This window comes from Hesperophylax consimilis, chromosome 22 (genome assembly GCF_061612785.1).
Source record: "Hesperophylax consimilis isolate HC1 chromosome 22, BYU_Hcon_1.0, whole genome shotgun sequence".
Taxonomy (NCBI): domain Eukaryota; kingdom Metazoa; phylum Arthropoda; class Insecta; order Trichoptera; family Limnephilidae; genus Hesperophylax; species Hesperophylax consimilis.
In genome coordinates, this window is record NC_142857.1 from 23,330,234 (window position 1) to 23,354,983 (window position 24,750).

General features: G+C 33.5%; 2 protein-coding genes across 10 annotated transcripts in view; one reads left to right on the forward strand and one right to left on the reverse strand.

The window, feature by feature from the left end:
- NTPase (ectonucleoside triphosphate diphosphohydrolase NTPase) overlaps window positions 1-905 on the reverse strand; it is a 46,152-nt gene extending 45,247 nt beyond the window's left edge. Inside the window, exon 1 of one of the 2 annotated variants that reach the window (XM_089644828.1) lies at window positions 768-905. In XM_089644828.1, coding sequence (XP_089500954.1) covers window positions 768-794 — 27 coding nt within the window. In that variant the 5' untranslated portion in view covers window positions 795-905. Of the gene's footprint in view, window positions 1-270; window positions 403-767 lie in introns of those variants that run through there. The other variant, XM_089644827.1, reaches the window with a different exon arrangement.
- l(2)k10201 (zinc finger protein 511 lethal (2) k10201) lies at window positions 261-23,355 on the forward strand. Of its 8 annotated transcripts, none has more exons than XM_089644835.1 (5): window positions 261-282; window positions 5,632-5,791; window positions 9,638-9,717; window positions 20,146-20,264; window positions 22,373-23,355. In XM_089644835.1, exons 2-5 carry the CDS (start codon window positions 5,634-5,636, stop codon window positions 22,814-22,816), a joined length of 801 nt encoding a protein of 266 aa, XP_089500961.1. In that variant the 5' UTR covers window positions 261-282; window positions 5,632-5,633; the 3' UTR covers window positions 22,817-23,355. The 8 variants fall into 8 exon arrangements, with proteins under 8 accessions (XP_089500961.1, XP_089500955.1, XP_089500956.1 ...); XM_089644829.1 differs by lacking the exon at window positions 261-282 and adding an exon at window positions 351-690 and having other exon boundaries at window positions 22,373-23,353; XM_089644830.1 differs by lacking the exon at window positions 261-282 and adding an exon at window positions 702-742.
- The last annotated feature ends 1,395 nt before the right edge of the window (window positions 23,356-24,750 follow it).

The following is a 24,750-nucleotide window of genomic DNA, read 5'->3' on the forward strand; positions in this document are numbered from 1 at the left end:
AATAATAGTATTATAAAGACGAAACACTATCGAAAAGTTAGTTAGTTGTTGTAGAAATCATCAGCGAACTCACAGGGCATCTGACAGCATTCTTGGATTCTTATAATTCAGAAATGGTCCATTTCTTGCAAAAATATCGAAAACATCGCCATATACTTTGGCTAGTTAGGAAAAAGCTAAAACTCTTATTAGGTTTCTTTCATTTTAAACCAATAGTATGATAATGTAATATGTAATAACAAATCCAAGACGATTGAACACTGAACTTACCACAAGGTATCTGTAAGTATTGAACTTTCCCATTATGCGACAGCATTCCTGGACTATTTTATAACTCAGATATGCTCCATTTTATGCAAATTATCAACAACATCGCAACATAATTAGACTAGTTAGTAAATTATCTAAAAGAAATCTATAAACAGTCCATTTGCCAACTGACAGATCGCAAATGTCAAGGTGACAGCTGACAGCTACATAAGAAATGAAACTACTCTAGAAAAAAGGTCTTTTGTTCAATTCGACACTACACAATTACACATGTGTGACGGTTTATTTGCCTACATTTCAATTTATTCACGTGGATCTCGCGTTTTTTAAACGCTACGAGTATAGTGTGTTCTTCGGTTAACGCGACAGCACCACATTTTATTATTTTAATTTACAAGCGGCGCCAGCGGCAGTCATAAGGTAAGCAACAAAACGCGGCGCCCGTGTAGAAATATTTACGTAACTCAAAACAGTATGTGTGAATTATTAATACGCACCTTTCTTTGACGGAGTTGGTTGTGCATGCTTTATGTATAACTTCAACAATTTATTTTTACGCCTCGACGATTTGTGAAAACACCATTAACTTTTTACCGCAATATGTTATTTCGAGACTGCAAAGAATGGGAGGTGAACGATGGAACATTCCGCGGAGAAACTCAATGCGGAACTGCCTTTTTGTCAGTATCAATCATAATCATTATCTATGTCTTCTGGACCTTGAACCGTAGCTAATTACATGGTATATTTATGCATTATCATTACATCAAGGTTTTTAGGTGGTTCGCTGTCCGTTGCCTCCGACATTTCTTACGCTAGCTACCATTATTCAGATTTTTCCGGGGATATCTCTAAACGCAGAGCGTTTTAACACAAAAGTCAAAACAAGGAGTTTACTAAGTTAATTGTATGTATTATCGGCGATTTACGTGTGTTATTATTTAAATAAATTACTGTTACCAAATATAAGACCGTAGACCACCTCGCTTATACCTTTTGAGGTTAGAGACGAAACCATTTATTATTGTAAATAATAGTTACCAGATGGGATCATTCTATAGGTGTGTAATTTTTTCCCGTTTTTTTCAAGCTCAATACTAACTAGGTCAATTTCTGAGTAAAAATAGACTGCTGTTCATAAAATTGTTTATTTCTGGGGATTAATCCTAGAACTGCCTATAGTCAGATTTTGAAAGTTTCTGAAAACGAAAGATAAACATTCGTGGGCTACGAACAATCATTACACATTATTTGAAAAACTTCTACTACCTACTACCATCATAATAAGCAGAAAACTTTGCTTGACAAATGATGCATGCGTGGGAATCTGACGCATTGGTCAACTCATCTACTAACCAGTTTTAAAAATTAGGTACCTACCTATCAGAAATTACTCATGTTAACCGCTCAAGATAAACCTTTGGGTAATTACTCATGTTAACTGCTCAAGATTAACCTTTTGGGTTATTATTTACCTAATCGATGCATTTTCAGGCACAAATTATGCTAATTACATTTAGTTTCAACAATTACTACAAGAAACAACTATTTACATATTAAAAATAGGTTATTTTGTTCTTAGTTAATATTAATTAGAAATTTGTGCTTATCTAGATTTATTCGAAACTTTCGCAAGTGTTACTCCATACTAAAAATAGAGGAACTAAATAAAGGATCGTTTTGTAAGGTAAATTTTTAACTTGATTGAATAAAACTTGAATAATTAAGTTTGTTTAACTGTAATAAACAGTTTGTGTAATTGTTGTTTGTTTGTTGTAATAATTAAGTTACAAATTGTTGTTTGTTTGTTGAAATAATTAAGATACAAATTGTTGTTTGTTTGTTGAAATTATTAAGTTACAAATTTGAAATGTTTGTTATTAAAAGTTTGGAGGTTAGGCAAATATTTACCAACCTTTAGAATGCCGACATTCTACGACTTAATACCTCCGTGGTGTGCCGAGGGTAAAAATCCCATGAAGAGAATGTATCAATGTCAGATTACCATAATATGGATACATCTGCGCTCGACAGATACAAATTTTTCTTATCCATCTTTTGGCGCTTAACGTGAATGTTAACCTGTCGGTAACCCAGAATTTTTACTAACCCAATTTTTACATGCTCCTATTACCAACCTTTGTCGATTTGACTAATCATTAAAAAAAAATGATAATTATCTAGGTACGTAGGTACATTAGACAAGAATTAGCAAAATTGTTATTAACTTTTTAATTTGAATAATGTTTATAAAATTATCTAAGAAATCAGTTGGTCAAACTAAAATGAAATACAACGACGCCACATGATTCCTTAAAAGGAAAAATAGGTTACTGAGACAATGCCCGTGTCTTCACTAAACTGAGTCCAGCGGACAAACTGGTGATTTACTATGTTTAGTATCGCACATAAGCCTTCCTGTGCTTTTGAGATGTGCACAAATCATTTTCGAGTGAAAACCAAATCTGATGGAGTTTCTTTCCACTGGCATGTACTCAAAAATCACTTATCATTTCAGTAAATACAATTATTCACAATGCTTTTCGAATAAAATAAAGTGAGAAAGCGAACGCAGAAACACAAGAGTATGAAGGACAGACAGTACGTAGTATTCTACTACTCTGCTCGCTAGTTTGTTCATCATGATTGAGGGCAAAGGCGGTTTACTGACGGGCGAACACGTGCGGGGAGAACAGTCTCGACGAATTACGTTGATACAGAAATGCTCGTCGCTCGCCTGTGACGTCATGCTTGCAGCAGACATGCTCAAATATCGGTTGGTTGCTTTAAGCTCGCAACTGGTATCGCGAGTAGACAAGAGAAATGAGGAGTGTTGTTAATAATATAGCCGTTTCACCCGTACACATATTCTTTGAATGGCTATCTCTTTCTAATGCGTTCTGTTCATTTAGCTATGAATGATGTTATTTGTGGTCATTTCATTTATCACACAATTTCGGGGTAAAAATAATCTCGTCGAATTTAATGTTTCAAAGACCCAATCCTGTCTGATTACGTCTAAAAGGGATCCAAATGATAATCTAGTCTCCTTCAACGGAAGCAATCTTCCGAACAGGCCTTCCATTGATATGCTTGGTGTAACTATAAGTGACCAGCTCAGGTACGGGGGCTCCATCGAAGCCAGAGTAAAGTTGGCCTCTCAGAAGCTGGGCGTACTGTACAGGGCCCGCAGATACTTTAATAGTACACAACTGCTGACCCTGTACAAATCGCAAGTGCGCCCTACTGTCGAATTTGGCAGCCATCTCTGGTCCGGAGCCCCTAAATACCTGAAAAAAACCCTTGACTCTGTGCAAAAACGGGCGGTCCGTTTGATAGATTCCCCAATCTTAACAAACGGACTGCAATCTTTAGAGCACAGGCGTCAGGTAGGTATGCTGTCCTTGTTCTATCGGTATTACAATGGAAAATGCTCTGAGGAACTAGCGTCATTGATCCCTTCGGCACCGGTGCGTAGTCGGGATACACGCCAAACGCGCGCCCAACATTTGTACACGGTTGACATTTGTCACATGAAAACGGGTCGCTTCTACGATTCGTTCTTAAGTTCAACAGCTCGGCTGTGGAACGAACTGCCGGCCTCTGTGTTTCCTCCCTCCTACAACATGGGACTCTTCAAGACCCATGTTCACTCCTTCCTCTCCACAAAAAGACCCTCCATACAGCATCCCCAAAGATGACATAGGCCCTGAGGGAAATTATTTTCTTCAGGGCCTCCTGTGTGGAGTTAATATAAAAAAAAAAAAAAAAAATGATGTGCGTTTCCTTACTCAATTTCAATCTGGAAACGGGAATGTGCCATGTTTTATTTCCGATTAGTATAAACATAACGCGTCTTCATATTTATGTCAATGCATGAATCAAGCATAAAGTTGGAAGATAAATAAAATATATAAATTATAAAAAAATTCATATTGTTAGAGTTCGCGGATTGGTTGTTATGCAACATTACACCTGATATAAAAAATTAGGTTATACTATTACAAACCTTCGCCGATTCAACGACGAGTGTGCTTCGACATGCTGTTAACGTGAACCCGATGTACGAAAAATCTGCACCAGTTTAGTACTGGATGCCAAATTAGATTACAAAAAGCAATGACATTACAAACTATAAACATGTACAGATCTCAAAAGTGACAAGCGAAGATACTGTAATTGTCTTACTTTCGATTTAGTAGTTTAGTCGCATGAGATTGCGTGCTATCTCTAACCAAATTGCATGAATGAGTGCCAGAGTGCCCTCGTGTATTATGAGAAAGTGTCAACATAACACGGCAAACACGAGTAAGATCCAAGGAATAATATTTAAACTGTAAATACACACAAATTACTTATTATAAATAATACAAATATTTCCCTCAGAAGCGCCATTAGAAAAAGCGAGATAGTCAACGTAGCAACACAAGTATACGAAGGACAGTTTATCCACTCGAGCGATTGGTGTGGATATATATTATTTGATTAATATCATTCCTTAAATTATTAATATGGAAACATACAAAACTACTTACTGCGGTTTAAAGCCAATGAATCCACCTAGATTTCACTGTTTATTTCATATTTTTAGGTTCTATAAATTTTGAACGGCAAGCGATCGCTCGAAAAGTTCAAAAAAATTTGCCAAAAATCACTCTGTGGATATATACTGGCAAAAGGTCGCTTCATACAATATTCATCATCTCATTATTGTCATCTCAATGACATCCATGATGAAGAATATAGTATTCACTATTCTTTGAATGTCTATCTTTGTCGTACATGATCAACGTTTGAATTAAAAATTTACTGGAAACTTCTGTTTCTTAGGGTCTTACAGCACTCGGTTTATGTCGATTGCTTACCGACCCGTAGGACGACGGGCTTACTTGCCACATTTTGTGTTCATTTTTTAAGACAATAACAAATCTAGACGTATTGTAATGTCATTGTATTTTGGTAGTTGATTCGACTAAGGTTACTGTTCTATGGTTAAATTGATTGTTTATTATTGTTAAACGTTTTGAAACATAAACATACCTTCATTTTTACATTATTTATGAAATAATATTGTCACCTGACAAAACAAATTTAGATTACCTACATAAGTAAACAATAAATTTTACTGTCACTGACAGAAAAAATTATTTCTTATAAATACATAATTTTACATTCAATTGTTTCACTCTGAATTCAAACTCTGTCCAAGAACTTCTGTCAAAGTTAACGAAACATCTTCTATTGTAAAAGTATTAAAATAAGTTTTTAATTTTTCCATCAAATTGCTTAGGAATGATAAAGTTTATTTAATATAATAATATGTGAATTGGTTGTTAAAGTTAATTTTGTGTGTTTTTCTAGTTATGGAGGTTTTGAACACCTTCATCGAGGATCTGAAGAAGCACGGAGTTGGTCGTAGAGCTCCTGATGATGCATTCTTCAAGGATAATAAGCTGTATCCGCAGTTGGCCAAACGTTTGGGATTAACCGACATTGATGACGAGGATTTGTGCCACAAACAGTGAGTTTATCTTTTGACAATAATTGATCAAAAATATGATTTATTCAAATAAATAATTTTAGTTAAAATATTATATATTTTAGTACAGAAAGCATGTGTCTGTCCTTACAAGAAAAACTTTCCCATTTTAAAATAGTCAAATCTGTAGTAGAAATTTTTTTCTACAGCTGAATTCTGCTGCACCAAATAACCCTTGGTTTCTACTGAATTATTACAAGACCCAACTATTTATTTCGAAGGAGATGATAAAAGATGTATCAAAAGCGTTTTAAATAAATACACATAAATTATTTAAATATTTCAAACTAAGAACATAATGTTTTTCCATCTCCCCCATCTTAAATAGTTGTTTCCAGTGGTAAAAGTTTGAAATCAAGTGTTATTTCATTTAATTGCATGCGTACAGTGGAATTCGCCAACTTTTCTAACTGTTTAAAAAATAAGTCAATACCTTATATTCCATATAAAAAACTAATTATTATTCTACCTGCTTAAAATTAGTTATATGTACTTCTTTTAATTTACAAATTTTATTGTTACATAATTATTATACATTTTATCTATCTGTAACCTCTCAGGCCTCTCACATATTGACCGTTACATTTCTTAAAGATGCTGTCAGAAAGCCAGAGAATTTGTGTGTATTTCTGCTTCTATATAAAATGCAAATTAATGGGATATTTCAGAACTATCCAAATCGAAAACTAAAAACTGTTTTTGAAAGGTGATTAAAAACACTTTCAAAATTTACTATTAAAAATAAACATCATTTTTGAAATATTAAAATTTTAAAACATAAAAAGTTTTAAAAATGGCTCACATGGCTTAGGTTTTTTCTTCTAAACATTGCACTAAAATTACTGATAACAAACTGATAAACGTACATACACATTTACTGTCACCTCACGTTTTTGTCATTTCATGTAAAAATAATTAATTAAAAAAGTTTAATAAATTTTTGTCAAATTGTTGTCGGAAACTTTACTTTTAAATAGGTGTACTTCTTTATTATTCTATGGTTAACTTTTAGATTTGAATATAAAGCTTTGTATTTTCTCTTTCTAACACCGTTTAGTTCATATTTCTAGAAGTAATAGCAGGAACAGGACACTATTGTATTGGTTTCAGTATTGTCTCCGTGTGATCCTGGGATTACTGTGACGGTAAGGAAGATACAATTACAAAGGAAGAACAATTTCTATCAGACCATATGAGCTGTTCCGAAAAGCGAACAAATTAACTCTACGGGTAATATCAGTTTAATTACCACGAGGAAAAACTATTTCAGTCCACGGAGAAGCAAATTAATGCATTTTCATTAAAGTAGTGAATGGTTTAAAAGTCGGGGACGCCTGAGGAAGACGCAAACACGAAGACACATCAAATAATTATTTGTAGTAAAGTGAGGCGTACATGACGAACGAAGAAAGAGGTGTAAGAAGAATGTATGATGTGGAAGGGAGTGATTGAAGATGTCGTGGACGCCCGATGAAGACAAAGGCCTAAGTAAAACGTTAACATTGTAGAAGCCTGTTTTATGTTCGGGTTAAATCTTCCCCATAGAAAAAACTAAACCCTTCCACACACTTTTCCACAAATGATCATCTACTCAATCAACATTATGCCATTATATAATCAAAATAAATACAAAACAATACAAGAACAACACATCAACTCACCAGAGATCAAATGGGAAAATAATTCACCGACTCCAGATATTTTCATATCAGAGGGTTCGGCTCGGTAGAACTCCTAACTGGACCTATAAATCCTACTGATCCCTCAACATAAATATTTTAAAAATCTTTCGTAATCCTACATGTATTTAAAATGATTTTTGCATTTTTATATATAAATTTTTTGATAGATCTAATACGCCTAAATTTTGAATGAGAGAGCTAGGTATAATGCCAGTAGCCGAAATAACAAATGGTAATATTTTTATAGTCTGAGAATGTCAAATTCTTTTTATCTCATTTCCTAAATCTGTGTATTTTCTTATTTTTCCATTAACAGATTTTTGAATATTACAGGAATTTGGAATAGCAACATCACTGATATAAATTATTTCAAATATAATTTTCAATATTATTATTTTTTTTTTTTATTCACAAAAAAATTATGTTACATAATTTACAGAAAATATAGTAAATATTTCATCTAATTTTAAAAGTAAGATGTGCCACTGTAATAAATCTAGGCCAATAACAATTTTATTGAATAAAAAAAAAAAAATTTAAAAAAAGTTAGGCTTGTGTGTATGGGGGATAAGTATTCAGTTTATGTTTTCAGTGCATTTTTTAACGTAAAGTTTAAAATCTTTGTTGTTATTTAAATTTCGAATACTTTCTGGTAGTGAACTAAAAAAAATTACTCATATTTATAGTTGATTTGCCTATTGTTTTTTTACATTTCAGATTATATAGCTTTGAGATATTTTTAGAAAATATAACACGTCTTCTAAGGGTTAATATTTGTTCATTTTGAGGCCATTTTACCAAGTGGATGTGACATAATATGAAATGTAGATTCTTATGTTAGTTTTTCCTTTCCTTTTTTTAATAAAACCCAAACTAAGAACCTATTAATGTATTTTTCAAAGTAGATTCTTTGTATGAACTTCGGGAGGCTATAAACTCCACTGTTATTTTTCTACACAAAAATGTTTTTCAATATTAAAAAAGGATTAATTTTTCCATACAAACAATTTAACTTTTTTTTACCAGAATGCTACCTTAAAACGTTGGAATTTTCGAAAATGTTGGAATTGTGTTTTTTTTACTTGTACTATCATGTAGTCAAAATAGTACAAGTATGAAAGATAAATAAGTTTTTCCAAAATTTCACACTTGTAAGGTAGTTTACAGGTACAAAAATTGAATTGTTTGTATAGAGAAAATTATATTCTTTTATGAACTAGTAGACTGAATGCTGTAGAAATGAGATCCCTGAGTCGTACGTGTGGTAAAACCATGTATGATCGTGTGAGAAATGTGTGTGTGTGTGAGATCCGCAAAGAGCTGATTTAAGCGTAATGAGTAAGATCAAGAAAGAGACGCTTAGATGGTTTGGGCATGTAGAGCGAATGAGCGAAGAAAGGAGTGTAAGGAGAATATACGATACAAATGTGAATGGTAGCAGAAGTCGGGGACGCCCGAGGAAGACATGGCACGATCAAGTGAATCAGATACTCGAGTCTGGCCGTGTCAAGAGTCAGAATAATAGAAGAGTATGTATGAGACGATGTATGAATGTGAATGAGGCAAGGAGTGTGTGCCAAGACCGAGTTGTTTGGCCGTCTGTCCTATCTGCTTTCCCCTACGGTAAACGGCGTGATAGTTAGTTAGTTAGTTAAAAATATATATTTTTGTATAGGAAAAAACAAAGTAATTTAAAAAAACAATTTACCTTTTTTTAACTTCTACCATCATGTAGAATTACCTCCCGAAGTTCATGCACTTTACCCCAGACACCCTGTATAGAGGTACATATGTACCAATCGTCTAGTATTATTCGTCTTATATTATTCGTCTAGTATTATTCGTCTTATATTCGTCTCCCGAAGCTCATGCACTTTACCCCAGACACCCTGTATAGAGGTACATATGTACCAATCGTCTAGTATTATTCGTCTTATATTTTTCGTCTCCCGAAGCTCATGCACTTTACCCCAGACACCCTGTATAGAGGTACATATGTACCAATCGTCTAGTATTATTCGTCTTATATTATTCGTCTCCCGAAGCTCATGCACTTTACCCCAGACACCCTGTAGAGAGGTACATATGTACCAATCGTCTAGTATTATTTCTGTTTGACTAATTGGTTTATGATTTACCGTTCTAGTGTGGACATCACTTGTGAGATTCCCGGATGCGTCACTAAATGCACGACGGTTATGGACTATGAGGATCACTACTACAAAGGTAATCCCCAATAACCCGGTAATTTACTCTCGTAAGAATTTAAAAGTCAGTTATTGTAAAAAAAAAAAAATGTATTAAAAATATTTATTAATTTTGAAACCTCTTGTTTTTTTTACTAATGGTACAGAGAAACTCTCTTAAAAGGCTTTTAATTTTACAAAAAACCATAATAAAGAAACATTTTGGTACTTTCGTGTTTTATCATCTTAGAAGACGGCTAATATTTTGTAAATATCTCAAAGCCAAATATAATATTGAAAATTATTTATTTATTCATTTTCGGGAAATCGACAGTTTACATTTAATCAGTTTGTACATAAGTATTATATAGCAAAATAAAACCAATTATGGATTTCCTCCTTGTGACTTTAACTGAGACAGCATAATATGGAATAAGTTATTTAAATTTGTGAGAAAGGAATATGAATTGAAAAATTTATACAAAACAAAAGATTATATAAAACGAAAAATTTACAAAACAATACATTTATAGCCATGGAGAGAGGTTTTAGATATAAATCAAATCATAATCGAGATATTAACAATAGAGATATAAAAATTATTCACAAACCATCAGAGAAATATTCTTTTATGGACCTCTTGTATTTGGTAAGTTCGCAACTGAAAATATCAACCTTGGATAATACGCTATTGTAATTATTACATAGTCTGTTCAGGCAAGAATTCTGCTTAGAGTTCGTTTTGCTTTGATCAACCCTGAACAGGACACAAGAGCGTGTTGAAAGCGCAGGTACATTGAATGGAATCTTGTTTAGCAACTCTGGGCATTGAATATTATTGTAACTAACTACTTTATACAGGAATAGAGCATCCAATATGATGCCTCCGTACACTCAGTGAATCAATTTTAAAGAATGAAGCTGCCTCTGCATAATTATTAAATCTTAAATCATATTTGAAATAATTGACAGGCATCTACAATGTCAACGTTTTACTTAGGAATTTTCATGGATACTATTGAAATGCGTTCAAAACTTCTAATACCTACCTCTATACACTGCACATTGCAGTGCATCTGAAGGTGGTCACGATTTCACTGAACTGCTATTGTAGTTGGTCGTATCCTAAGGGTTAAATTAAAATAAATACAAAAAAGTTTTATTAACCTAACCCAAATAGTTTCATTGTTAAATGTGAAAAAGAGAAACAATTGAAAAAAAAAAAACAAATGAATGAGTTTTTTTTTGTTTAATTTAAAAGATTTGTCAATATTATAAAATTAATGTACCAAAGTTTTGTTAATTTTATGTTTAACCACTCAGAACATTAGAACGTCAAAAGGCGTAAATATGATAATAGCGGTCAAGACATTAGAACGTCTTTTCACGTAAACGCGCGAGATTTTACGAAAATTGATTTATTTCCATCACTAGTATACGGATTGCCATGATTTAAAAAACAGAGTATCGATAATGAATAACGCTACGCGTCTGTATTCAAGAATATCTATGGAACGTAGAGGTGCATTATCTAAGCCGTTTGAAACTGTCAAGATGTTCGTTAATAATTTATTGCGTTTCTAAATAATTTATTAAAAATATTTTAGTTTAGACGGTTAATATTTTGAGGTGACTAATAGTTTTTAAATATATTTCTTCAATATATAAAGTGTTATTCCTTTATGCTACTCAGAAAAAAGTACATTTTTCAAGGCTTTGAAATAATGGTAAGCGATTTTTACATATTTTTGACATTTTCATAAAATGTATATTTAGAAATGCAAATATTTACGTATAACAACACAATGCGATAGTGGATTTCATAATCTTTCCAAAACATTTTTTAAAATGAGGCTACGTTTCCCAAAACGTGAGTTATGAAGATTTTAGTAAAACTCGTAAATAACACAAAAATTATCACGTTCTGACAGTTCTCAAAGGGACACATAATAAATAAAATTCTATGTCAGAGGAAAGCGAGAAAAGAACAAACCTCTCCTCATGAAAACTTATTATGTAAAAATCTTGTAAGAGGGTTTTACTGTATTTATTTCTTTAGGTCTATCAATTTTAACAATCTTCATTACAACATCCATACCTAACAGTCCCCGCATATTATAATAATATATGTGATAAGACACATATATATTTTTAATATTCTTAATTCTATATCTAACCCGCAACCTGACTTTAACCCCAATGCTTAGATCTTTGTGTACTGTGGAAGTTGTCAATTTGCTAATTATTGAGGAAATGTTTTTCGACTATTCTATTCTGCGAAATAATATTTATTTGGATGATTTGTATAGTGCCGTTTTTGTGCAAAATCACCTCAAGGGCGCTGTACAAATATATAATACATTTCTACAATGATCTATGTTATTACTAACTATATATGGAGATAATATACAGTATAATACTTACCTGGTAGGTCAATTGAGATTAACACTTAATTAACATTAACGAATTGTATATTAGCGAAAATAAATACATATACAAATGCCCATATTATTGTGGTAACATAAATAAGAACATATAAAAACAATAATTCAATGTTGTACATATATCGTAATACAAAAACAAATATATATACGATAATAGGGATAAATTCGGAATGATTTCACTTAAGGGTCTTTCTTCAGTCAGACAATAATTTCATTCAGGAAGCTTTCCGATTTCGTTCTGCCACTTTCTATAAGCCATACGGTAATTTGCTTTTGAAGAGGGTCTGTTTTAACCTTACTGCATTGCTGCTTGATCCCATTATACACCTTAGGAGCCAGGAATATATGGAAACGTTGTCCATACGATGTATTCATTTTTGGCACTATCATCCTTTGATCTGATCTTAGTCTTGTTTTGTACCTGTGATCTACAAGACTATGAAGCTTGGGATTGTTCGTATAGTACATTATGAGTTCATGTTTATAAATCTGTCTTACGTCTAATAATTTTGTTTCCTTAAATATAATATTATAATAATGTAAACAATAATATTATAAATAAAATTCAGTTATGATTATCGGATACACTATCTAGGTTACAAACCAATTTCATTAGAAACTTTGTTTCCATTAACCACTCGGAACATTAGAACGTCAAAAGACGTAAATATGATAATAGCGGTCAAGACATTAGTACGTCTTTTCACGTAAGCGCGCGAGATTTTACAAAAATCGATTTATTTCCATCACTAGTATACGGATTGCCATGATTTAAAAAACAGAGTATCGATAGTGAATAACGCTACGCGTCTGCATTCAAAAATATCTATGGAATCTTGAGGTGCATTATCTGAGTCGATTGAATCTGTCAGCTTGTTCGTTCGTAATTTATTGCGTTTTTAAATAATTTATTAAAAATATTTTAGTTTGGACGGTTAATATTTTGAGGTGACCAATAGTTTTTAATTATATTTCTTCAATATATAAAGTGTTATTTCTTTATGATACTCAGAAAAAAGTACATTTTTCACAGCTTTGAAATAATGGTCAGCGATTTTTACATATTTTTGACGTTTTCAGAAAATGTATATTTAGAAACGCAAATATTTACGTATAACAAAACAATACGATAGTGAATTTCATAATCTTTCCAAAACATTTTTTAGAATGAGGCTACGTTTCCCAAGACGTGAGTTATGATGCTTTTAGCAAAAGTCGTGAATAACACAAAAATTTCCGCGTTTTGACAGTTCGCAAAGGAACACATAGCATACAAATGCCTTTGTCTGAGAGGTTAAAAAGGTAGATGCCAAAAATAAGTGAAAAATTATTTGCAAGATGATATTGTTAATTCTGAATTTTAAATCCATAAATATGACGTTTAATAAATAGGTCCCAATCACAGACATAGGAATTAATAGACGAGAAGATAATGGCGAGGGGTAAAATCAACTGTTGAAGAACGAAGGGAGTGAAGCTGACTGTGATTCGTCAATAAATCAATCTGACAGTAAATAGGCATCTCGCATTATAATATCACCATTTACTTCTTAAAAGTAAAATCTGCTTTTGAATGAATAGACATTTTTACATGGGAGCGCAAATTACTCGCCACGTTATGAACAAATTTGCGAAGTCCAAATTCGGCAAAAAAATTCGATTGTATTTTCAGAGTCGAATATTTCGTTTAAGTATTTAGTTAAGACACTTTTATAAATGTTCATAATTTACTTCCCAGCAACCAACCAGCTTTGTGTTTCGCGTCCAGACGTTTCTCGATGTGATAGTAACAACTGATTCATATTATACGATGTGAATATGCTTAAAATAAAGTAAAATAATGCTTATATATGGAATGTAATACGACAATTGGGTTTATTCTCTTTTTCACATCTATTTTTACAAGTTTTCATAGTACAAGTCAACATTTTGCCGTGTTATTTCGTAAAATGAACCGATGATGCCTCGACCATAGTTCGCACAAGAATGATGACGTCACGTTTTCAAATTTCACTTGAGGCCATACGCGAGCACAGCCGGCTCCAATGGAACCGGTATGGGGAGTGGGGATAATACGCTTTTAATCACTTAGGGCAGGTCTACTAATATTCATATGTCTATGGTCCCAATGGTCAAGTTGGTTAAGACGCTTGTCCCGGTAAGACAAGAAATCCTGGGTTCGATTCCTAGCTATGTCTGTTATCTTTTTATTTTTCTACGTCTTGTACTGTTTCATGTTTCGTTTAATTATCTTCTTCAATAATATCAAAATTCAAAAAAATATTTATTGCACAAAAATACAGAGTACAAAGGGTATAGCTTATAGGTTACATCCTATTTCTTCCAACTAACTCAACAAATACACATTATATTATATAACCCAACAATTACATGTTAACAAATGTACGTAAATAAAAAATAAAAAACAGAGGTATTAAAATTTATGTAAGGTATTCATTTAAGGTGTAGTGACATTTGTTTAAAAGAAAAATTTTTAGTGATGATTTAAATTTAAGTATGTCAGTTATTTGTTTGATGCTACGTGGAAGGTTGTTATATACTTTAATGGCCATGTAGTGTGGTCCTTTTTAAATATATATAGTCAAAATTTTGTATGAATAGCAGCACTCACTAAACTTGTCCTCGCAACCTTCCTCTTTTTCATCTCCTTACCTTCCCCACTCTCTGCAGTCTCACAATATACCACAATTAGGGGTGCCATAGATCCTGTCGCTACGGATAGCTGGGACTCGGTGTTCACATAAAAATATAATAAACACTGTAATTTCAACTGTGGTTCAAAACGCAAAAAAAAAAGATATTTCATTATAGTTTCTAAAATATACATATACAGGGTGTCCGGAAACTCGTAGTACAAGCGGGAAACTGGTGAATCTACATCACATTTGGAGTCGATTTTGTAGTATATTTTTTTTTTATTTGAGCTTTCGTTATCGAGTAAATCGAGTTTGAAGTTGATTTTTTTTTTTTTTTTTTTAATCAAATTCTTATAAATTATTACTTAAGATCAAAGTACCCAACTAATTAAAACTATTTGAAAGTAAAACAAATGAAGAAACTCGGATTTGAAGCATTATTTTGAAATCACCCTTCATTTAACCCGGTGTAATCATAAAATATTTCTGCTCTGCAGGGTTAAAACATCTGTTATTCAACCCTAAACACCAGAAAAAACTTTAACCCTAAAATAGCCGAAAAATATTTTTTTTTGGTTTTTTTTTTTTTTTGAAAATGCTCAAATCAAAAAACTTTATGTTTTTTGGGTTCCCCATGTGGTGTAGATTCTCCAGTTTCCCGCTTGTACTACGAGTTTCCGGACACCGTGTATATATATATAAAATGTTTGGTAAAGTCTCCAAAATCTGCCTCACGCTGAAGAGGAACGGCTGTACCGCCTTTTTCATACTAAATTTAAATTTGGATTTGAAGCCAAAATACCCAACCGAACTGAATAATTATTATTTAAATCAAAAGGTTTAGAAAATATCTAGTATGGGTATGTACTATAACAATTTTTTTTAAATATCCTTAAGGATGTTGGCATGCAAAAGGTTAAGCTCGACTTGATTGGAATGTTGAGCCTAGTATGGCTTAGCATATAAATCTGTGTATGGGTCGTAAGCATAGATTTCACCGATACTATGCGCTTTGTCTATAATTTTAATAGAGAATGTGTTTCTTTTTTCTTTGCAAAACCAAACTGCTGTCATCACAATGTTTAAAAACGTCAATGACCGCAGTTAATTTTTGATAAAGTTCCCCACTCCAATCAGTATGGTGCTGTATGCGAGGTTACTAGTAGTAAATAGTGTCTGTTTTGCAGGAGTCAGTGCGCAAGTCATTTTAAAATTACACTCTCAAATAACCAGAGATGTGCTTTATTTCAAATAAATCCATTTCAAATGGAAATGCAAAATGGGTATTTTCCATTTTGCATTTTAAATGCTTTTCTAAAAACCATTTTGCATTTTGCATTTTAAATGCTTTTCTCAATGCATTTTCCATTTTAAATGCTTTTCTCAATGTATTTTCCATTTTAAATGTTTTCTTGCAACATTCTTCCTACTATCTCCACTCATCTTTTTTACATAAGCCCCAAATATCAGTCGGTCCTCAACCTCGCTATGAGAGATAATTTACATTTATCAAGTTGCTCCCTGGTAGGAGCCCTGGCAATTGAGTGATACCATTACAACAAATACTGAACATGGGGCCATGACGCTGTAATATTAAATGTTAGATAGCAGTTTCTATGTTTTTACGTTGGTAACATTAGTCCCGCGCAAATTTGTTGTGGTTTCATAATCTGTAGTCGTGGTGTTTTTGGATTTACCATCATGTAATATGTTTGTTCTACATTGATGTCCATTATTAAATGACAAAATTGTTTAAAAATTCTATAATTATTTTAATTGTTTGACCTGAGAAACCATTTTGCATTTTCAATGCATTTTGAAAATAGGTATTTTGCATTTTGCATTTGAAATGCTTTTCTAAAACCCATTTTGCTACCCACTATCGCTCTCAGCCGCTTGCAAGTTTTGTTTATTTGTGTATCCCATTTGAAATGACAATCAACAGTCACCCCCAAATAAACGTATTCATTTACCAGTTCAATACTTTCACACATACAGGGCTGTAAAATGTTTTGATGAATACATATAAAGTTATGTGAAATTATTTTAGGCATGATCTGAAATGAAGCATGTGGAGACCGTATGTACATCAATTTAGTTTTCTTGGTATTAATGATTAGACCTGCGTCACTGCGTCACTGTCACAATGAAGCATGTGGAGACCGTATGTACATCAATTTAGTTTTCTTGGTATTAATGATTAGACCTGCGTCACTGCGTCACTGTCACAATGAAGCATGTGGAGACCGTATGTACATCAATTTAGTTTTCTTGGTATTAATGATTAGACCTGCGTCACTGCGTCACTGTCACAATGAAGCATGTGGAGACCGTATGTACATCAATTTAGTTTTCTTGGTATTAATGATTAGACCTGCGTCACTGCGTCACTGTCACAATGAAGCATGTGGAGACCGTATGTACATCAATTTAGTTTTCTTGGTATTAATGATTAGACCTGCGTCACTGCGTCACTGTCACAATGAAGCATGTGGAGACCGTATGTACATCAATTTAGTTTTCTTGGTATTAATGATTAGACCTGCGTCACTGCGTCACTGTCACAATGAAGCATGTGGAGACCGTATGTACATCAATTTAGTTTTCTTGGTATTAATGATTAGACCTGCGTCACTGCGTCACTGTCACAATGAAGCATGTGGAGACCGTATGTACATCAATTTAGTTTTCTTGGTATTAATGATTAGACCTGCGTCACTGCGTCACTGTCACAATGAAGCATGTGGAGACCGTATGTACATCAATTTAGTTTTCTTGGTATTAATGATTAGACCTGCGTCACTGCGTCACTGTCACAATGAAGCATGTGGAGACCGTATGTACATCAATTTAGTTTTCTTGGTATTAATGATTAGACCTGCGTCACTGCGTCACTGTCACAATGAAGCATGTGGAGACCGTATGTACATCAATTTAGTTTTCTTGGTATTAATGATTAGACCTGCGTCACTGCGTCACTGTCACAATGAAGCATGTGGAGACCGTATGTACATCAATTTAGTTTTCTTGGTATTAATGATTAGACCTGCGTCACTGCGTCACTGTCACAATGAAGCATGTGGAGACCGTATGTACATCAATTTAGTTTTCTTGGTATTAATGATTAGACCTGCGTCACTGCGTCACTGTCACAATGAAGCATGTGGAGACCGTATGTACATCAATTTAGTTTTCTTGGTATTAATGATTAGACCTGCGTCACTGCGTCACTGTCACAATGAAGCATGTGGAGACCGTATGTACATCAATTTAGTTTTCTTGGTATTAATGATTAGACCTGCGTCAACTGTTTAAAAATTTTATAATTATTTTAATTGTTTGACCTGAGAAACCATTTTGCATTTTCAATGCATTTTGAAAATAGTTATTTTGCATTTTCAATGCATTTTGAAAATAGGTATTTTGCATTTTGCATTTGAAATGCTTTTCTAAAAATCATTTTGCATTTTGCATTTTCAAATGGAAAAGTTTTGACCCATTTCCATTTTGCATTTCAAATGGTTTTGGGTACCCATTTTGCACATCTCTGCAAATAACATTCTATCAACCAAGTTGAAAAATTGTTGGAAAGTTGTTATTTTTTAGAGGCGAAAATATGGCATAAAATATTTATGTCTGTGTGGGTTTATTATTTACAGCCAAACGGTGGTTACTTTCCGAATAGCCTTAATAAATATTTATTTTTAGCTTAGAACAAGTCTAGAGTGACCTCGTTGAGTAAACAATGCTGTAAAAACCATTAAAACCAAGTATGCATACACAAGAGATCGTTGATGAATTGATTGGTTAGCGTTCCGACGAACCCAGATATATTCACCTTTTGTAAGGATTAGCACCATAAATCTTAGGTTGAGTTGTTTCAACCTTCGTGACATTTGATCGATGATCTTAGGTTGAGTTGTTTCAACCTTCGTGACATTTGATCGATGATCTTAGGTTGAATTGTTCCACCCTTTGTGACATTTGATCGATGATATTAGGTTGAGTTGTTTCAACCTTCGTGACATTTGATCGATGTTCTTAGGTTGAATTGTTCCACCCTTCGTGACATTTGATCGATGATCTTAGGTTGAGTTGTTCCACCCTTCGTGACATTTGATCGATGATCTTAGGTTGAGTTGTTTCAACCTTCGTGACATTTGATCGATGATCTTAGGTTGAATTGTTCCACCCTTTGTGACATTTGATCGATGATATTAGGTTGAGTTGTTTCAACCTTCGTGACATTTGATCGATGTTCTTAGGTTGAATTGTTCCACCCTTCGTGACATTTGATCGATGATCTTAGGTTGAGTTGTTCCACCCTTCGTGACATTTGATCGATGATCTTAGGTTGAGTTGTTTCAACCTTCGTGACATTTGATCGATGATCTTAGGTTGAATTGTTCCACCCTTTGTGACATTTGATCGATGATATTAGGTTGAGTTGTTTCAACCTTCGTGACATTTGATCGATGATCTTAGGTTGAATTGTTCCACCCTCTGTGACATTTGATCGATGATATTAGGTTGAGTTGTTTCAACCTTCGTGACATTTGATCGATGTTCTTAGGTTGAATTGTTCCACCCTTCGTGACATTTGATCGATGATATTAGGTTGAGTTGTTCCACCCGTCGTCACATTTGATCGATGATCTTAGGTTGAGTTGTTCCACCCTTCATGACATTTGATCGATGATCTTAGGTTGAGTTGTTCCACCCTTCGTGACATTTGATCGATGATCAGCGCCATTTTGATTTTTTTATAATTTGAAAAGACTTTCATATGATTTACAGCTTCTTTTTTAATTAAATTATTTTATTTTTGCAATAACTTAATGAGTAAAACCTCAAATTGTAATATTTAATCATTGAAAACAATATTAACGACTCTCAAATGACATTTAGTTCAGGAAAAATCTTGCAATCGTACATAAAGATAGCAGCCAGTAAAAATATGCATTAAGAAAATGAAGATACTGTTGGTAGTTCTTGGTCGAAGTATGATACAGTTAAACATGACCGAAGGGAATAGGGTCGTATTAGCTCGGTGGTTAGAGCAGAGCTCCAGCAAGGCAAAGGTCCTCAGTTCAATTCCTTGATGCGACTGTATCTTTTTCTGATTTTTCTATTTCAAATTTTCGTTTGAGAGTCGCGAACTAATTTTAAAGGTTTTTTTATTAAAATTCAATTGGTGAAATAAATCATTCAAAAATTTATATATTTCTTCGCACCCCAACCCCCAGAGGTTGCAACATGAGTCAGAGCCAAGGAATTTACCACTCTGCCATAAAATTTGTTCAATTATTAACCTTGTCAAAATTACGAAGTAACAGATTTTAAAGTGTATTTCATTTTGGTTTTCAGTGCATCGCTTTAAGTGCCATGAGTGCAAGAAAAATCTTCCTAGCTCCCATCTCTTAGAACTGCACATTGCGGAACACCACGACTCATTCTTTGCCGTCCAAGCCGAGAGAGGAGCTGCCGTAAGTTTTCCGTCTTAACACTGTTTTTGTTTTTTTTTTCAAATCATTCCCAGGTTCAGAATTACCTGACAATATTTGAAAAAACTCCTGCTGCCATCATTGTAAGTGGAAATGTTGGTTGTGCAAAGATGGAGGACTTAGCTAGTAAAGGATTAACCATGAATTGGACCATTCGAAAACTCCCTCTTCCCTCGTGGGGCCTTCAGAGAACCAAGAAGGAGTGGAGACAAGACCCTCTTCCCTCGCGGGGCCTTCAGAAAACCGAGGGGGAGTGGACTGCTCCATCGTGGGGCTTTTAGGGAACCAAAGAGGAGTGGAGAGGAGAGACGAAGGCCTCTTCCTTTGTGGGACCCTCAGGGAACCAAGGAGGAGTGGAAAGAAGAGATGAGGCCACCTCCGTGAACTCTTCCCATGTGGGGCCTTCACGGAACCAAACGGGAATGGAGAGGAGAGATGACGCTTTCTTCCCTTGTCGGGCCTTCGGGGAACCAAGGGGGATTGGATAGGAGAGATGAGACCTGGGAACACACATTGTGAAACCAGAAGACATAGTCACATATCCAATGACAACCCTGGTGAACTTTATAAAAGAGACCGGGCTACTGTTAAAGGATTGAGGTAAAATGGGAGATAGCACAATGGGCCTATGGCGTAAGTGGTCACGGGAAGAAAGAAACCGTCTCCACTCTATAAATAAAGGATTGAGGCGGCGACACCTGGGCAGGAAGACGACCCATTTGTCCTCTCGGTTACGAACTGGTCGTGAAGTCTATAAATATCTTGATAAATTATTGTGAAACCTGAGCTTCAATCGAAGATCGATGCAAAAAAATTATAATAAAATCGAAAATACAGCTCTGCTTCTCTAATTTTTTATTCTTATTCTAATTTATATTCACTAAATACCTAATAATGAACAGTCTGCTCCTAAAATACATAGTAGCAAAGATGTCTTTTCAATATTTTTTACAATATATAGCTTAGATGTTCCACGATATTTTTATAAGAATTTGGTCACAGGTGTGGAGGTTCGACCATTCAACTCTATATCCTTATCCACTCGAGCGATAGCTACCCAAATTTGGGTAGCACCACTAGCGCCCTTAAACGATAGCTACCCAAATTTGGGTAGCACCACTATTGATACCTTGAGCGATAGCTACCCAATTTTGGGTAGCACCACTAGCGCCCTTAAACGATAGCTACCCAAATTTTGGTAGTTGATATTTATGAATAAAAATTAATTTATTTTGAACTTCCTGCATTTTGCTAATGTTTAGTCGCTAGCTTGATTAAGCTTTTGTCTTGAATACCAAAAGACGTCACTGATGTTCCTTTATTGGAATATTTTAGATAATATTTTGTATCATATAATCTGCATGTAGAAGTCATTTAAAATTGTTTTCTAAAAATTGAGCATCTGTTTCCAAGTTAAAAAATGCATAGACAAAATACAGAAATAGTAATATTCAATATTGCCCTGAATAAGTAGTACAAAGTAGGGCAATTTTGGTAACTAATATATAGTTTTATGATAAAAAAAAACATGAACCGAAAACCCTGGACAGATCATTAGTACGATTTTGTATGAATGGCATTGAAGCCAAATCTAGGGCGAGGAGAAATCGCCTGGCAGCCATCTTGTATGACAAACTTTTTTAATGATTTGTATGCGAAGTGGTATTATTGTTAACTATTTTATTTTATTTTCATATTTTTAATGCAACCGTTTAACCGCTTATGATTTTTTTTTGTATTTTATAAGATCATATGGGATATGTTATTCAAAAATTCAAGCAGGTTTTGGCATTTTTCATACATCTTCCCCTTCTCCCCGCGGCTTCAATTTTATCTCGAATAGTTCTGTCCAGGGCTTATTAAGTCCATGATAAAAAATAAATAAATTATACAACCTAAAAATATGATATAAATGGATAAATATGGGTATATTCATTGGCTTAAAACCACAGTAAGCAGTTTATATTTTTCTTTATTGATGAATGATCGCAGCTGAATCCAAAATCGTAAAAACCGTACGCCTGAAATCTCTATTAGACTGTGCAACATTGTAATTACCAAGTTTTAATCTTTAAAAATATCTTTCACAGTTTTGCTGCTATGTTCAACAGTGCTTCATCAAGTTCCTCAACCCCGAAGAGAGGCGGAAGCACTGCATCGATGTCCACAAATTCCCAGCGGACTTCAGATTCGATCGTCAGAAAAAACAGCAACAGAATAAGCGAAAAAACAAGCATCCCAAAAAACATACGGTAAATTCAGACGAACAAATGGTCGTCGATGAAAAAATTAATTCAAACGAAGCGTCGTGTTCTTCTAGTTCGAATTATATTCAAAATGTTGCCGCACCTGTAATAAAAAATTTCAGTTTTGGCCATTCGAAAAATAGGGGTTTTAGCAAAAATGCCTACACTGGTAAAACATTCACTAACGATAATAATAATAGCATCACTAATAAAAATTTGCCAGAAAAGAGTGCGTTGGACTCGGAAAATATGTTTGTAGATTTGATTGCGAATCTGCCGGATTGTTGATGGTTGATGTACAATCTGTTTTAATTTATTTTCTATGGTTTTAAAAAAGTACCGAGTATCTAAAATTTCACAAAGGTAATAATCACAAATCTATTTATATTGATTTTCTATGGGTTTTAGTGTCATTCTTTTGTGGCGCTAACAATTTTAAGACTCTAACTTTGTAACCAACCCTCCTTTACAAATGCGGTATAAATATTACGCTGTGCGTAACTTCAGAACAGTGAAGAACGGTCTTAAACAAGGCTCAAGGCCGGCTTTACCACACCAACGTTGAACGGGCGTGTAAGAATCTAATTAGTTAGACTGTAAGTTAGCATATCGTCGCTATGGAGAGAAAAGTCAGTAACTAACAATAATTGACAGTTTCGAGATAATCGGTGTTTTGTGGTTGCAATCATTTTAAATGTCTATTTAAAAGTGATAATAAAAGTTTTTTCAATAATTATGGTTTCATTTAATTGGTTAAGTCTTGCACAATCAGATCTTTAAATTGTACATTAATTACATTAAAAAATATATGTTTAGTGATTTTTCGCAATACTGGCTTCTTTGTATATTTGTGATTTTTCACAAGTGATTTTAGTGTTATGTTTTGTTTTTAGAAAGGAGTTAGTTAGTTTTTGTACCTAACCTAACCTTTTGTTGACCTAACCTTACTATTATTCCACTATCTTTTGTCTTTCTTAGATCCGTCACACTGCAGTTTATGGGATCAATATTATTTCTTATTTCAATTGTAGTTTTAACATTTTCTTGTTTATTTTCGGTTTAATCATTACCATAGGCTCATGTTTTTTAACTTTTCAGAATAAAATTTTTTAATATCATTTTTTAGGTCTTCCTTTTTATTTTTTATGTTTTCGGAGAGACATTTATTCTCTTTCACACAATTTTTTCCCATTTTGTGTTAAGTTCATCAATTTCAGACAATATGTTCATTTGTTTCAGAATTATCAAATTTTTCTCTAATATTTTGTCCTCACACATTATGATTGCTCTTCTAAGTTATTTTCAAAGAATGTTTTCATTATCTCAAACTCCTTTCTGAATATTTTTAGGATACTGTCAGATAGATTTTTTTCAATTGCGTCTTACATTGCATTTGCCCTGATTTGTGCCCGGTGGCGTTATTCTGATTGGTTGTCATTCTATTACATCCTTTCGCACTGACTTATGCACAGTGCATTACGGGAGCAATTGTTATAATTATGGTGGTAATTATTTGTTGTTATTATACACCTATTGCCATCAGTTAACAATAGCGGTTAGTAGTATTTTATTAAATTTATATATTCACTGCCAACTATTGTCAAGTAGTGTAAAATATTAATTTATTTTCGATAAATCTATGTATCTACTGACATCTATTGATAAGTAGCTAAATTTGTTGTAATACGTTTGTTGAGTGTTTGTTATCACAGTGATTTGGCTTTTAAAATTATTTTTCTTACCAAGAAAGCACACTCAAACAGCATTTTGTTCAAAATTACTGCAACATTGCGATGCCACTGTTACAACAACGTTATAGATGAGATTTTAATATTTTAAACGGAGCAGTATAATATTTGACATCTGTCATTTGCAACCATAGACAATTTAGTGCAATACTGTGCTTTTGGTGATTTATGCCGATCAACTTTACCCATAGAAACGTGTTTCAAAATAAAGTACTTTTTCGAATCTAACTCATTTTTACCAACTAAGACTTTTCACTCCACGACGACGATATGGATGTTATTGGTTCAACTCCTATTGGAGTGATTTATTTTTTTTTTGTATGTTAATGTACAGATTTTGAAACGGGGGTAGCAAATGTTACTTTTTAAGTAAAAAAACATTGCTTTAATCATAGTTCATAAGTAGATTATTTAATTATTTATTTCTGCATTTGTATGGATAATGTAAAAAATTAGGTAAGTTTTTAGTTTTGT